General features: G+C 48.3%; 1 protein-coding gene across 1 annotated transcript in view; it reads right to left on the reverse strand.

The window, feature by feature from the left end:
• LOC308676658 (WD repeat-containing protein 48-like) overlaps nt 1-15,280 on the reverse strand; it is a 62,713-nt gene extending 47,433 nt beyond the window's left edge. The window contains exon 1 of the mRNA XM_081342644.1: nt 15,209-15,280. Within this exon, the coding sequence (XP_081198770.1) occupies nt 15,209-15,256 (48 nt within the window). The 5' untranslated portion in view covers nt 15,257-15,280. The remainder of the gene's footprint in view (nt 1-15,208) is intronic.
• Nucleotides 15,281-16,680: the final 1,400 nt, after the last annotated feature.

Genomic DNA, 16,680 nt, shown 5'->3' on the forward strand with positions numbered 1-16,680 from the left:
GTTCCATTCCCCTTTGATCATGCTTAATCTTCTTAGCATGGTCCAGCAGGGAAACAAAACAACAAAATGAAATTTGACCATTTTAAGCTGTATTGTTTCAAGCATTCCAGATTGTTCCAAGCACAGAAACTGAAGTTTTGTTTTATAACTTGGCCTTGATTTATATTTTTTTAAACCTATAATAGACAGTACACCAGCAGGAACAATAATTAAGATGCACCTTCCAAGTTGTGCATCTATGATAAATGCCCATGCCAAGTTTATTCTAAATAAAGCCCATGGTGTTTTATCAAGCCCACATGATCCACAGATGGTTTAATGATGGGAGAATCTTCACCTGCTTGAAATAGAACCTCTAAGACAGGGGTCTTCAAACTTGGCAACTTTAAGACTTGTGGACTTCAACTCCCAGAATTCCTCAGACCCCTGCTCTAAGAGCTTTCATTGCCCATGTGCATTTTTCTGACCTGAACTTCTCACATTGTAACAGGTGTACAATCTCTGGAAAACAACCCTCTGCAACAAAGAGGAACTGTTCCTACATACTCCATCTTACCCCTCTTTTAATCCATGTTTTCATGCTAATTCCCAAACTATAATTAGCATTCCTTGTTCACAAAGGAATTTTAGTTCACACTGGGCTTTAGAAAACTATCATTTTTTAAAAAAATAAAGACTTCTACAATTACTGGGATGTTTGTCCCATCCCGTCTACATATACAGGCCCCTTGTGTGGGGGGACAGTGTAGTCTTATTACATGACAGCACTGAGTTCATTAACGTCTATAATAACTACAAGAAATATGAGATATTTCACAATTTCACCTGATTTCTTAAATCTAAGACCTGATTGATTGATAAATGTAGCTGTTTTGTTTTGTAGCTATAATTATGAACACAATAGTATATTACATAATATGGAAACAAGCTATTAGATTTCTTTCAGTGTTCTGAGAACAAAATCAGCATGTCAAAAAGTGTCCTCTTGGTCTTGGTGACAGGAACCTAATGGATATGAAAAAGAACTGGAGTAACACATTTTGTCCAATGAACTAGAAACTGAGGGCACTCTCAAATAGGGCATAATACAATGGTGCCCCTTCATGGATTACTGCCTTGTCGTGGCGAAGGGGCTTGCGTAATTCAATGAAGCTATGAGCTATGCCGTGCAGGGCCACCCAAGACGGAAAGGTCATAGCAGAGAGTTCTGACAAAACGTGATCCACTGGAGAAGGAAATGGCAAACCACTCCAGTATCTTTGCCATGAAAACCCTATGGACAGTACCAAAAGGCAAAACGATATGACGCTGGAAGATGAGCCCCTCAGGTCGGAAGGCGTCCAATATGCTACTGGGGAAGAGCAGAGGGCTAGTACTAGTAGCGCCAGAAAGAATGAAGCGACTGGGCCAAAGCCGAAAGGACGCTCAGCTGTGGATATGTCTGGTGGTGAAAGGAAAGTCTGATGCTGTAAAGATTCTTTCTCCATAGGAACCTGGAATGTAAGATCCATGAATCAAGGAAAGCTGGACGTGGTCAAACAAGAGATGACAAGACTAAACATCGACATCTTAGGTATCAGCGAACTAAAATGGACAGGAATGGGTGAATTTAATTCAGATGACCATCAGGTATACTACTGCGGGCAAGAATCCCTCAGAAGAAATGGAGTATCCTTCATAGTCAATAAAAAAGTAGGAAAAGCAATACTGGGATACAACCCTCAAAATGACAGAATGATCTCAGTTCGAATCCAAGGCAAACCATTCAATATCACAGTAGTCCAAGTCTATGCCCCAACCACCGGTGCTGAAGAGGATGAAATTGACCGGTTCTATGAAGCCCTACAGCACCTTATAGAACTAACACCCAAAAATGATGTCCTTATCATCATGGGAGATTGGAATGCTAAAGTAGGAAGCCAAAAGATAACTGGAATAACAGGCAAGTTTGGCCTTGGAGTACAAAATGAAGCAGGGCACAGGCTGATAGAATTTTGTCAAGAGAATACGATGGTGATAGCAAACACTCTTTTCCAACAACCCAAGAGACGGCTCTACACATGGACATCACCAGACGGTCAACACAGAAATCAGATTGACTATATGCTCTGCAGCCAAAGATGGAGAAGCTCTATACAGTCAGTAAAAACAAGACCAGGAGCTGACTGTGGCTCAGACTATGAGCTTCTTGTTGCAAAGTTTAGGCTTAAATTAAAGAAAGTAGGGAAAAGCGCTAGGCCACTCAGGTATGAATTAAATCATATCCCTGTTCAATATACAGTAGAGGTGACAAATAGATTTAAGGAATTAGATCTGATAGACAGAGTGCCTGAAGAACTATGGACAGAGGTTCGCAACATTGTACAACAGGTAGCAACCAAAATCATCCCAAAGAAAAAGAAATGCAAGAAAGCAAAATGGCTGTCTGAGGAAGCTTTGCAAATAGCTGAGGAAAGGAGGAAAGCGAAAGGCAAGGGAGAAAAAGAAAGATATGCCCAATTAAATGCAGAATTCCAAAGAATAGCTAGAAGAGGTAAGAATGCCTTCTTAAATGAACAATGCAAAGAAATAGAAGAAAACAATAGAATAGGGAGGACCAGAGATCTTTTCAAGAAAATTGGAGAGATGAAAGGAATGTTTCATGCAAAAATGGGCATGATAAAGGACCAAAATGGCAGGGACCTAACAGAGGCAGAAGAGATTAAGAGGTGGCAAAATTACACAGAACTATACAAGAATGAGCTTAACGTCCCTGATAATCACAATGAGGTGGTCACTGACCTCGAGCCAGACATCCTAGAATGTGAAGTGAAGTGGGCCTTAGAAAAGCTGAGCAACAACAAAGCTAGTGGAGGTGACAGTATTCCAGCTGAGCTATTCAAAATCTTAAAAGATGACGCAGTAAAAGTGCTACACTCAATTTGCCAGCAAATTTGGAAAACTCAACAGTGGCGACAGGATTGGAAAAGATCAGTTTACATTCCAATTCCAAAGAAAGGCAGTGCCAAAGAATGTTCAAACTATCGCACCATTGCACTCATTTCTCATGCTAGTAAAGTTATGCTTAAAATTCTACAAGCCAGACTCCAGCAGTATGTGGATCGAGAACTACCAGAAGTACAGGCAGGATTTCGAAGAGGCAGAGGAACTAGAGATCAAATCTAGCGGCGCTTGAGAACTGCCGGCCTGCCGACCTGCCGAGCTCCGCTACAACGCCGAGCCAAAGGAACTAGCTCAGGGAGGCCTACGGTATGCTGAGGCGACTCCGGGGGTTGGGGGAGCTAAAAACAGCTGCTGGGCGCTGTTTTTCGCGGCGCTGAGCCCACCCCTCCGAATCTAGCGGCGTTTGAGAACTGCCGGCCTGCTGACCTGCCGAGCTCCGCTACAACGCCGAGCCAAAGGAACTAGCTCAGGGAGGCCTACGGTATGCTGAGGCGACTCCGGGGGTTGGGGGATCTAAAAACAGCTGCTGGGCGCCTCAGTCTTCAAGGGCAGCCCCTCTCTACATGGGGCTGCCCTTGAAGACCACTCGGAGGCTTCAACTGGTGCAGAATGCGGCCGCGCGAGTTGTAATGGGGGTCTCCCGATACTCCCATGTAACACCTCTACTCCGCGAGCTGCATTGGCTTCCGGTTGCCCTCCGGGTGAAATTCAAGGTGCTGGTTATCACCTATAAAGCCCTACATGGCCTGGGTCCGGGGTATTTGAGGGAACACCTGCTGCCGGCATCAAACGCCCTTCGCCCAGTGCGCTCCCACAGGGAGGGTCTGCTCAGGGTCCCGCCGGTAAGAGATTGCCGGCGGGTGACACCCAGGGATAGGGCCTTCTCAGTGGGAGCGCCTGCCCTCTGGAACCAGCTGCCGGTGGAGCTGAGGACTGCCCCCGACCTCCGATCATTCCGCCGGGGCCTGAAGACCTGGCTCTTTGAGCTCTCGGGCCCAGGCTGAGGAGAAATTTATTTTAATTGGGGTTTTTAATAGTACAGGGTTGATTTAATATTTTTTAAATTGTTTTTTAACTTTTGTACGGTTGATTTTAACTCCCTGTAAACCGCCCTGAGTCCTCAGGGAAAGGGCAGTATATAAATGCAATAAAATAAATAAATAAATAAATAAATAAATAAATTGCTAACATACGCTGGATCATGGAAAAAGCTAGAGAGTTCCAGAAAAACATCTACTTCTGCTTCATTGACTATGCTAAAGCCTTTGATTGTGTGGATCATAACAAACTGTGGCAAGTCCTTAAAGAGATGGGCATACCAGACCATCTTATTTGTCTCTTGAGAAACCTATATGCAGGCCAAGAAGCAACAGTGAGAACTGGACACAAAACCACTGATTGGTTCAAAATTGGGAAAGGAGTCCGGCAAGGCTGTATACTGTCGCCTTGCCTATTTAACCTATATGCAGAGCACATCATGAGAAAGGCAGGGCTACATGAATCAAAAGGTGGAATTAAGATTGCCGGAAGAAACATCAACAACCTAAGATATGCAGATGATACCACTCTAATGGCAGAAAGTGAAGAGGAACTAAAGAGCCTCTTGTTGCGAGTGAAGAAGGAGAGTGCAAAACTTGGGTTGAAACTAAACATTAAGAAAACCAAGATCATGGCATCTGGCCCTCTCAATTCCTGGCAAATAGATGGGGAAGAAATGGAGGTAGTGACAGATTTTATTTTCCTGGGCTCCAAGATCACTGCAGATGGGGACTGTAGCCAAGAAATTAAAAGACGCTTGCTCCTGGGGAGTAAAGCCATGGCAAATCTAGACAGCACACTAAAAAGCAGAGACATCACCCTGTCAACAAAAGTGCGTATAGTCAAGGCTATGGTCTTCCCAGTTGCAATGTATGGCAGTGAAAGCTGGACCATAAGAAAGGCTGAGCGCCAAAGAATTGAAGCCTTTGAACTATGGTGCTGGAGAAGACTCCTGCGAGTCCCTTGGACTGCAAGGCGATCAAACCGGTCAGTCCTAGAGGAGATCAACCCTGACTGCTCTTTAGAAGGCCAGATCCTGAAGCTAAAACTCAAATACTTTGGCCACCTAATGAGAAGCAAGGACTCACTGGAGAAGATCCTAATGCTGGGAAAGGTTGAGGACAATAGAAGAAGGGGACGACAGAGAATGAGATGGCTGGATGGAGTCACTGAAGCAGTAGGCGTGAGCTTAAATGGACTCCAGAAGATGGTAGAGGACAGGAAGGCCTGGAGGAACATTGTCCATAGGGTCGCGATGGGTCGGACACGACTTCGCAACTAACAACAACAACGGTGCAGTTATTATTTCTACACCTATTATTCCTGCAATGTATTGCAGGAATAGTAACTGTAGAAACTAGAAGCAGTTCCTTTCACTTTGTTTTCTGCTCAGACCAGTTTCTTTCTTCAACATATTCTAGACTTATTAGGCTATCCTCACTAGAGTGCATGGGGAGACATTTTTTTAAACAATGTTTGCTGTACTTCTGCAAACCTAGCCATTTCCTCAAGCATGCTGATCACTGATTCTACATCATGAATACTTTAATTTCCACACTGATCATAGGGTTAGACTTGAATGCCTAATCTGCCCTATCCAACTGTGTAATTACACTGATTAATAGCCCTACTTTTGGCAATATTTCTATTAGCATTCATTCCTCTGGTCATCTAGGCAGAGTGATATAAATAATAAAGGTATCCCAATATGGAAAGCTATAATGAAAGAAAAGCCTAAAGCTCCAGAAAAAATGTGAGAATTACCATTATACAGTGGATATAAAAAGTCTACACACTGGTTAAAATGCCAGGTTTGTGAGATGTAAAAAAATCAGATCAAAATAAATTCAGATTTTTCCCCCCATCTTTAATATAAACATATAAGCTGTACAATTCAACTGAAAAACCAACCGAAATCTTTTGGGGGGGGGGGGGGAATAAAAAAACTCAGTTGCCTCTGACAGCAAAAGCCATGTTCTGCAAAGAGGTTACAAAGCATCAAAGGGATCTCATTGTTGGAAGGTATCAGCCAGGAGAAGGGTACAAAACAATTTCCAGGCATTGGATATACCATGGAACACAGTGAAGACAGTCATCAACAAGTGGAGAAAGTATGGCACAGCAGTGACATTACCAAAAACTGGATGTCCCTCCAAAATTGATGAAACAACAAAACTGGTCTCAAAGGCAGCCAAGAGGCCTACAGGAACATTTAAAGGAGCTGCAGGAATTTCTGGCAAGTACTGGTTGTGTACTACAGTACATGTGACAACAATCTCCTGTATTCGTATGTCTGGGATGTGGGGTAGAGTGGCAAGATGGAAGCCTTTTCTTACAAAGAAAAACACACAAGCTGGGCTCATTTTGCAAAAACCTACATCAAGTCTGACAAAAGCATGTGGGGAAAAAGTGTTATGGTCTGATGAGACCAAGGTTGAGCTTTTTGGGCATAAAAAAAACACTACACATCACCAAAAGTACACCATACCCACAGTGAAGCTTGGTGGTGACAGCATTATCCTTTGGTGCTGCTTTTCTTCAGCTGGAACTGGGGCTTTAGTTAAGGTGAAGGGAATTAGGAACAGTTCCAAGTATCAGTCAGTTTTGGCAGAAAACCTTCAGGCCTATGCTAAAATGCTGAAGATGAAAAGAAATTTCACCTTTCAACACAACCACCCAAAGCATACCTCCAAATCAACAAAAGAATGGCTTTACCAGAAGAAGATTCAAAGTTTTGGAATGGCCCATCCAGAGCCTGGACCTGAATCCAATTGAAAATCTGTGGGGTGACCTGAAGAGGGCTGTGCACAGGAGATGCCCTTGTAATCTCTCAGATTTGAAGCACTTTTGCAAGGAAGAGTGTGTCAAGTCCCATGGGCTTGCCACTTCAGGGAAGGGAAAAGGAGACAGCCGAGGGAGTCCGCAGTTGGACAGAAAGCTGCTGATGTCATTGCCTGACAACCAGGGAATCCCCCTTTGCCCGAGGCTCCTGGCTGCATGCTGACTGCTCTCTCTCCCACCAAACAGCTGAGGCTCCTGGCTACATGCTGGACTGCTGGAGACAATGCTGGAGGGGGGAAGCGGAGGCCAGCAATGCTGGTTTTAATTTAATTTAATTTAATTTAATAATATTTCTATACCGCCCTTCTCCCTGAGGACTCAGGGCGGTTCACAGGGCAAGAGTAAAATACAAAATACAAATATTAAAAAGAAATTAAATGATTGCCCAATTTTAAAACAATTGATATACAATTATAAAACCCCAAAGATAAAATTAAGAATACAAAAAATAAAAAACCCCACCAATCCCCATCAGGCTAGGCCGGCTTGTACAAACAAAAACGTCTTGAGATCGCGACGAAAGGAGCGAAGATCGGGCGCCATCCGGAGCTCTACCGGTAACTGATTCCACAGCTCCGGAGCGCCCACAGAGAAGGCTCTCCCCCTGGGGGCCACCAATCGACATTCTCTGATCGGTGGCACCCTGAGGAGGCCCTCTCTGTGGGAACGCACAGGGCGCAGGGAGCTTGATGCCGGCAGCAGATGTTCCCTGAGGTACTCCGGCCCCCTGCCATGGAGGGCTTTGAACACCATTACTAGTACCTTGAATCTCACCCGGAAGGCAACTGGTAACCAATGCAGCTCACGGAGCCAAGGTGTAACGTGGGAGTATCGGGAGACTCCCAACACAACTCTCGCGGCTGCATTCTGTACCAGTTGGAGCTTCCGGGTGGTCCTCAAGGGCAGCCCCATGTAGAGAGCGTTGCAGTAGTCCAGACGAGAGGCCACGAGCGCATGAGTGACCGTGCATAAATCATCCCGGCTTAGATAGGGCCGCAACTGGCGCACCAGGCGAACCTGGGCGAAAGCCCCCCTAGTCACAGCTCCTATATGGTCTTCCAAGGTGAGCCGTGAATCTAGGAGGACTCCCAAGTTGCGAGCCCTATCTACGGGGGGTAATAGTTCACCCCCCATAGCAAGAGGTGGAATGTCCGAATAAATAGGGACGGGCGCCAGATGCTGGCTGGTTGGATGGGGGGTGGAGCTAAGGGGATTGCCTGTATATAAGGCACTGGGAGCGTCACTCCCAGTGCTGACTTTATTTGCTGTTATTTGCCATCAATAAACACTGGTCAGAATGTTCCTGCCTAGCCAGCTACCTTGTTGACCATCATTTATCATTTGTGGAACCAGGGCTGGTAAGGACTCTGACAGAAGTCAGCACTGCTTTATTTATTCCTCCCCATTACCCTTGTGCTTCTTTAGGGAATGGCTGAAGGGACACAGGAAGTGGCACCTCTGGGTGACGGAGAAGAGACAGCTGAGGTGGCCGCACCGAGTCCTGCTGAGGGAAATGGAGGTGATGAACCAGTGGCACGGCCCAAAGTGCTTGAGGCTCGACCTGCAGGTCTGGTGAGCAATACCCAGACATCTGCAGGGGTGGCACAAGATGCAGGGGCCTCAGGGGAATAGTGGCACAGTTCAGCTGTTACCGACTTGGCTACTGGCCCGGGAAAACCACCGGGTGCGGTAGGCCCCATGATGGAGTGGAGAGAGAGGCGTTTGACTGAGGATGACAACGACGATTGGAGTTATTCCATGGCTCCCAGACGATACACACTGGATGCGCAAGAGACAGGTTTGGTGAGGCTGGGGTTCAGGATCCCCCCCTATGGCCAAGGGTGGAGGCGGGATCCGAGACAACTTCGTGGCCACAGATGCCGATACAGCCAACCCAGGCGGGGCCAACCTGGTTCCGATTGGCTAGCCCAAGGTTGAAGGTAGGGGCCAGCCACACTCCTCACACCCCGGTGGCAGGGGCCCCTAACCAGGGCATACAGACAGGACAATCGCGGCCACCATGGGACGGCAGGTCATTGATGGCTCCAGGCAGAGCCCCTACCAGGCAACCAGTCCCAGCTGATGGATCCTTGGCCCGGCGTTCTACACCTGCAATGGATGCGCTGCACGGTCCGGGTTGGCCCTTGGGGGCCATGGGGTCAAGGGATGGCCTGGGGCCCTCCACCGTTGAAGGCGACCTTTGATAGAGACCCGGATCGGTTGGCCATGTTTCTCTGCCAGGTTATTAGCCATGTGCACCAATATGCCCGCTTTTACCCATCCCAGTGGGCATTGATGGTGGCGATAACAGCAGGGCTACAAGGTGAAGCCGCGGAATGGGCAGCAGATCTATATAGCGACCACAGAGAGAGCTGGCTGATGCCGGTTATTTCTGGACAGTCTGCGGTCCCGTTTTGAAGACGTCTGACGCACCCAACGGGCCGAAGGGGAACTGCTGGCGCTGAAGCAGCAGGGCCGGTCCGCAGTCAAGTATGTGCGTGAGTTCCGGAGGGTGGCCGGTAGGCTACAGTCGTAGCCTGAACGTTTCCTGATCCACCACTTCCGGGCTGGTTTGGACCGAGACCTGCGCCAGGCATGTGTCTTCCGAGGCACCCCAAGTCGGCTACAGGACTGGTTTCGTGTGGTGGTGGACCTAGATGCAGGCCTGCGGGAATTCCGGGCAAAGGGGGAGGGTCCACCAGTGTTGCATAAGGCTATGGAAAAAGCAAGGGATGATGGACGAAGGGCCCAGGGTCCTGGGCTGGGTTCCCCTGGGGTCAAACCCCGACCGTCGATTAGATGTTTTCGTTGCAACCAGCTGGGACATCGGGTAGCGGAGTGCCCGGTCCCCATCAACCAGTGGCCCCATGGGAAGTCCGGGGGCACACCCAAGCGGATCCCAGAGAAGCTGCAGGCAGCGCATCAGGCGGAGGGGTCCATCCCTCGAATGGGTATCTCGGAGGAGGCGACTACTGCCATGCGATACCAACTGGTGGCCCATGACAGCGAGGACGAGGTGACGGAGGATCCGATGGTGAGTGAACCCATACGACCAATTGTCATCCCCATCGTCTTGACGAGTCCACAAACAGGGCATCATGGGAAGTACAGGGACCTGATAGATTCCAGTTGCACCCATTACCTGATCAGCAAATCCGTAGTGGCGGAGGTAGGGATCAGAGTAAGGCAGCTGGCCAAACCCGGTTTCAGCAGGTGGATGGTTCCCTCCTGGGAGGGGCACCGGCTAAGGCTAGAGATGGGGGCCCATTGGGAAGTCCTCTGATTCATCATGGTCCCCTCCATGACTGAGGCTGTTATTTTGGGGCTAGCATGGCTAGACAAGTGGGGTCCCACGATTTGGTGGGAAGGGGGCTACCGTAAGCTATGGATTGGTGTTGGCCCCTGACTGCCTGCCCAGGAACAAGCAAAGGAGGAGAGAGCGCCAGGGAGGCACTCGTAGAACAGGAGAGCACGAGGGGGATGGTCCCCTTCCTGGAGGTGTACGCCGACCTTGCTGAGGTACAGCGAGCATGAATGTGATGCACTACCTCCTCACCGGCCAATTGTGCCATCGACATCCTGCTGGGGGCCAAACTGCTGAAGCTCCGGATGTATGCCATGACACCTAAAGAGATGAAGGAACTGAGATAATATATTGATAAGAACTTGGCAAGGGGTTTCATCCAACCGGCAAGATCATACATTGCAGCTCCAGTGCTCTTCAAGGAGAAGAAGGGTGGATCCCTACGCCTGTGTGTAGACTTTTGCGGCATCAACGGGGTTTGTGTCGAGAACATGTACCCCTTACCTTTGATGAAGGACCTATTGGCCCATCTGGCCAAGGGGAAGGTGTTTACAAAACTCGACCTTAGGGAAGCGTATTACAGAGTCCGAATCAAAAAAGGAGACAAGTGCAAGACGGCATTCAACTGTCCATTAGGCAGCTACCAGTTTTGAGTCATGCCATTCGGTTTGCAGGGAGCCCCTGTGGTATTCATGCAACTCATTAACGAGGTTTTGCGTGAACACTTGTACCACGGGGTGCTTGTGTATTTGGACATCCTGATCTACTCCTCCAACAAGGCAGACCACATCTGACTAGTACAACAGGTGTTGGAAAAACTGCTGAGGGCCCAACTATATGTGAAGCTCTCTAAGTGTGAGTTCCACCAAACCCGGTTGGATTACCTAGGGTACCGAATATCGGGGGAGGGGTGAAGATGGACTCAGGTAGTCGGGGCTGTACTGGAGTGGCAGGCCCCAAGAACCTGCCGTCAGCTGCAAAGCTTCTTGGGGTTTGCCAATTTTTACCAGCAGTTCATCCCCTCCTTTGCTGTCATCACCTTACCCCTAATGGACCTGCTCCGTACCTGACAAGCAACGGCCAAGCCACACCCCGGTCAACCTCTGGCGTGGTCGTTGGCTTGCCAAAAGGCCTTTGAGGACCTGAAGGCCCTCTTTGCTAAGGAGCTGATTCTACTGCATCCGAATCCCGACTTGCCGTTCTTCGTACAAGCCGACACCAGCGACGTTGCGGTGGAAGCAGTGTTACTCCAGAGGAACAGCCAAGGGACGTTACAGCCCTGTGCCTACACCTCCTGTAAGCTAACAGATACAGAATGAGCATGGGCAATATGGGAGGAGGCGTTCACCGTACGGCGGGCATTGGCGATGTGGTGACATTTCCTGGAGGGCACAAAGGAACTGTTTCAGGTGTGGATGGATCACAAAAACCTGGAGGCTTTGCAGACACCACGGTGCCTGTCCCCAAAACACGGTGGGTGCAATACTTTCAGCGCTTCTGCTTTCGGTTACTGTACCAGGGGGAAAAAACTTTCTGGCAGATGCACTGTCACGCATGCCCCAATATAAGAGCAAGCGGAAGGAGGTAGTACAAGCCATTATGCCTCCCTTCAGGCAAGTGGTGGCGCAAGTGGTTGCACGCCACCCGGCCAGCAACCTGGTAAACTGCAGAAGGCCACCCAGGACGATCCCTGGCTGTGGGACCACCAAGCCCTGCTAACAAAAAGGGATGGACTGGCATGGAAGGGTGATAGGATAAGGGCATTGCAAAGATGCCATGATGTAAAGCAGGCAGGACACTTCGGATTCCTCAAGACCCTGCACCTAGCGAGACGCCAATTCTGGTGGCCCCAGATGAAGACGGATATTGAAGCCTACATATGGGGCTGCCCTGTGTGTGCCACTGCAAAGCCTCGTACTGGGAGGCCACCAAGAATGCTGCAGAAGGTGACAGATCCAACCCAACCATTGGAGGAGATAGCGATGGACTTTGTCGTGGAACTGCCGGAGAGCCGTGGTTACACAGTGATCTGGATGGTAGTCGACCTTTTCTCCAAGCAGGCCCATTTTGTACCATGTAAGGGGTTACCATCTGCGCGGAAACTCGCTAAGATGTTCATCACGCAGGTATATCGCCTGCACAGAGTGCCCTGGCGGATAATCTCGGATCGGGGGGTGCAATTTACAGCCCGCTTCTGGCGTGAGTTCATCCGTTCCATCGGGTCATCTCAGGGATTCAGCTCGGCGTACCACCCCAGTACCAATGGGGCAGCAGAATGGGCCAACACAATGGTGGAGCGATATCTACGGTGCTACGTCTATCAGCAGAACGACTGGGCTGACATGTTACCATTTGCAGAAGTGGCATACAATAATGCAGTACACAGCAGTACTGGTTTTACCCCCTTCCAGGTTGTACATGGTCTGGACTTCATGCCGATCCCCAAGTGTTTGCAGCGGGACCCCTCCCCGTCAACCCCAGGACTGGATAGCCCACATTAGGGGGGTTTTGGGGGATGTGAAGAGGGCCTTAGTACGAGCGGAGGCCGCAAAGGTGCAGGCAGACAAGAAAAGGATGCCCCAAAAACCTTCTCGGGTGGGGGACATGGTATATTTATCAACCAAGTACCTCCGCTTGAGGGTGCCATGCAAAAAGCTGGGACCGAAATACCTACGGCCATTCCAGATCACACAGATCATCAACCCGGTAGCCGTACAGCTACAGCTACCCCGGTTCCTGGGGAAGATACATCCGGTCTTCCATTCCAGCCTGCTGAAATCGGTAGAGGGGACCCCCTTGAGGCCTGTAACAAAAGCCCTGGGGCCCGTTACGGAGGACCATTATGAGGTGCAGGAGATATCGGACTCCTGGCTCCGGCAGGGCCGGTTGCAGTACCTGGTGCAGTGGAAGGGATACCCTGTCAAAGAGGCCTCATGGGTGGGGGAAGCAGACGTTCAGGCTCGTCGACTGGTGAGGAGGTTCCACCGACAGTATCTCAGGAAGCCGGGAGGGGGGGTTGGCTAAACTATCTGCTACAGCGGGCGATTAATCGCATGTGTCTCCTACACGCCAGGGAATCCCCCTATGCCCGGGAATCCCTCCGCCTGACCGCCGAACAGCTGAGGCTCCCGGCTGCATGCTGACTGCTCTCTCTCCGGCCGCTGAACAGCTGAGGCTCCTGGCTGCATGCTGGACTGCTGGAGACAATGCTGGAGGGGGTAGGCGGAGGCCATCAATGCTGGTTTTAGGGACGGTCGCCGGATGCTGGCTGGTTGGATGTGGGGTGGAGCTAAGGGGATTGCCTGTATATAAGGCACTGGGAGCAAGTCACTCCCAGTGCTGAATTTATTTGCTGTTATTTGCCACCAATAAATACTGGTCAGAACATTCCTGCCTAGCTAGCTACCTTGTTGACCATCATTTATCATTTGTGGAACCAGGGCTGGTAAGGACTTTGACAGAGTGGGCAAAGATTCCCAAGGCAAGATGTGCCATGCTGATAGGCTCCTATCCCAAAAGCCTGAATGTTGTCATAAAATCAAAAGGTACTTCAACAAACTTAAAGAGCGTGCACACATATGCAACCATGTTATTGTAAGTTTTTTCCCCTAAAATATTTTTCATTTGAATTGTACAGCTTATAGGTTATATTAAAGGTGGGGGAAAAATAAATGATTTATCTTGGTCTGATTTTTTACATCTCAAAAACCTGGCACTTTAACAGGCGTGTGTAGACTTTTTATATCCACTGTATCCACCACTGTGGGAGCTCTAATCTAGTCTTGACCGCTATTACTGTATATACCCCAATCTGCTGGTTTTTAACCTGCAGCTGTCAGAGGATCCAGATAAACAATACTTATCCAGATGTACTTCTTTTCAAGGAACAGTTATACTCAGTGTTTTTTTTGTAAAAAAAAAAAAGGGTGCTGGAACTCACACACTCATACAACCCTGCCTTGCCTACCCTTCTATCCAAAAAAGGTGCCAGAACTCCGCTCTGGGTGTTCTATGACAAAAAAAGCCCTGGTTATACTCAAAACTAGCATGAGAAATACACTGAGCTGCAGCAGAAGGCAAGCTATTTTTTACCTTTTATGGGGAGGGAGAAAAGCAACAAGATGATCTTGAGTCACTAGGAAAAGGATGGGGAATTGGAAAAGCTGATAACTGATACTATCAAGTTCTAAGACAATCACTTAAACAGCATTGGGAGTGGTTTAGTATAGTGCCTGCAGGAGTGGAAAGCTAGTTACTGAGCTTCTAAGCGAGATGGGCAGCATATAAATTTAATAAAGTTGTCACTAATGGCCTGAACAAAATGTGACCAGAGAGAGAAACCTATTCCAAGTTAATCATATCCCTGCCAGATTTTGCTATTTTTCAGCAAAGTTCTCCACTGCAAAAACACATAGTACACTGCAACAAGACTCAGGACTGCAGGTGGAGACACCTTATCAATATTCCACTATCTTCTGTAAGGTAGGCTAAGCTAGAAAGTGTAAGAGCACCAGGTCCCTCACTGAGTTTCACGGCAGAATGGAGATTTCAAGCAAGTCCTTACTTGAAACTCCCCCCCATCTCTCATATTAAACCTGTGAAATTATGTATTAATTTAAAATTTAGCCGCCCAACTCCAATGGATTCTAGGCAGTGGTCCACCCAGTTCGGAGGTGAAAGGGCTTCGGAGTTGCTTTAGTTTGTTCGTTTAGTAGTTTGGGGCCAGGGAAAAAAACGCCACTCTTATAGCCTGACAACACGACATGGTAGAAAACCTTACACCTCCAAGCAGCACAAAACGCCGACCCGCTTTCAACCTGACGCCCTCCGGACCTAGGGTGGGGCACGCAGAGCCGAGAGATGATACAAGGCGAGGCTCCACAGATGGAAACGAGGTGAAGAAGGCTGGCTACAATCGGGACCATCCGGCCCTTCGCCCCTTGCTCTTCCCGCCAAACCATCACGCCGCTCGCTCATTCGTCTCCTCACGCAGCGTAACTCGAACATCACGATCTTCACGAGCCTCCCCCGCCATCGCTTCAGTTTCCCCTCTTGACCAAAGACCCCTTTCGCCTCCTTCACCTGCACTTTCCGCCGCCCCGCCGTAGTCTGCCGGTGATGAGCCGCCATCTTACATGTTGACACTCTGTCGTCATGACCGAGAAGCTTAAACCGACCCAGAAGTCCCACCTTTAGAGGCGGGGACTGCTGTGTCTCGTTCTTTAAAACTCAGGCATCGGGGCGCGATCGAGTGGGAAGTGGGTTTTACGTATGATTGTGTTCTGTACGGTTGCTAGAGCAGCGGTTGTTTTAAAAGTGTTTTTCCAAAAGGCAATTGGACTTTCTTGGGCTTTTTTATTTGAAAACGTTTTGCTTCTCATCCAAGAAGCTTCTCAGCTTCTTTTGGAAAAGCACCTTTGGGAGAAGCATGACTAGAGTGACTGAGAATTTCCAGAGATATATATATAGCAGCCGTTATTATGAAACTGCGCTCGAGTTGTTGTTGTTTTGTCTCGCGAGATTTGTACGGGGCGTTATCGGCTGCAGCAGGCGGGCGTGCTGCTCCTGGTCAACCCCGCAGTCGTCACAATTACCATAAGCTTATCCCTGTTGCTGGTGCCTTCGGAGAGAGGAGGAGCCACTTTTGATGAACCTCGATCTATCAGCTCATCAGATAGGGCCCGCCTACCTTTACGCCCTTTAGGTGTGCCCTCAACCCATGTTCCCACAAACCTCAACGTTTCACCAGATAAGGTTGTTATGTGTTCCTGGCTACTTTTGTTGTAGAAAGAAGAGACACAAGCTCTTCAGGAAAGGAAAGGTTTATTGCTCAGGTTCAGAAGGCTTAGTAGAGAAAAGAATTCAGACCTGGGTCAATAGAGATGTTCTGAACCAGCCAGGCAGCCTCGTCTCTCCAAAAAAACTCCCTGAGCAACTGCCCGCTGAACTTTTATTCACCTCCTCTTTCTGAATACCAAATACAACATTACATAAACCCCATCAATAACAAAAAAATAGGATACATAGTGATAATTGGATACATAGTGAGAACTACTCAGGTGCCTATGAGATCATTACAAAAACAAGATACTAAAAGATATATGTGAAAGCTCTATCATAGCGTTTCCCAAACCTCCCACATACCGTCCTGTGCAAACCAGGAGAGTGTACTCATCACTGTAATTCACGTAGAGGCCGATAAGAAACGTTTGGGAAAGCTGAAGGTTGAGAGGCCAAAAAATGGCCATTCCCACAGACTTAAACAAAGCAAAGGGTCTGAACCCCAAGGGTCATGAACAGACATATTTATACACCTCTAATTACTAGTTATACATTGTTATACATTGTTCCTTATATGGTTACATCCTGCACATTCTTATCAGACAACAGTTTACAGAAGAAAATTATATGAAGTACCAGTAGTTTCACAGACAGGATATGGCTATCCCAATCAACATCTACCTTAAGGACAAGACTATGTTTGCTTAAACAATTACCTTTGTACACTTCCTCTTTACTTTCCTTCATGACCAGAAGCAATCTCACCTGACCAA

Source organism: Vipera berus (genome assembly GCF_964194415.1).
Source record: "Vipera berus genome assembly, chromosome: W".
Lineage (NCBI taxonomy): Eukaryota > Metazoa > Chordata > Lepidosauria > Squamata > Viperidae > Vipera > Vipera berus.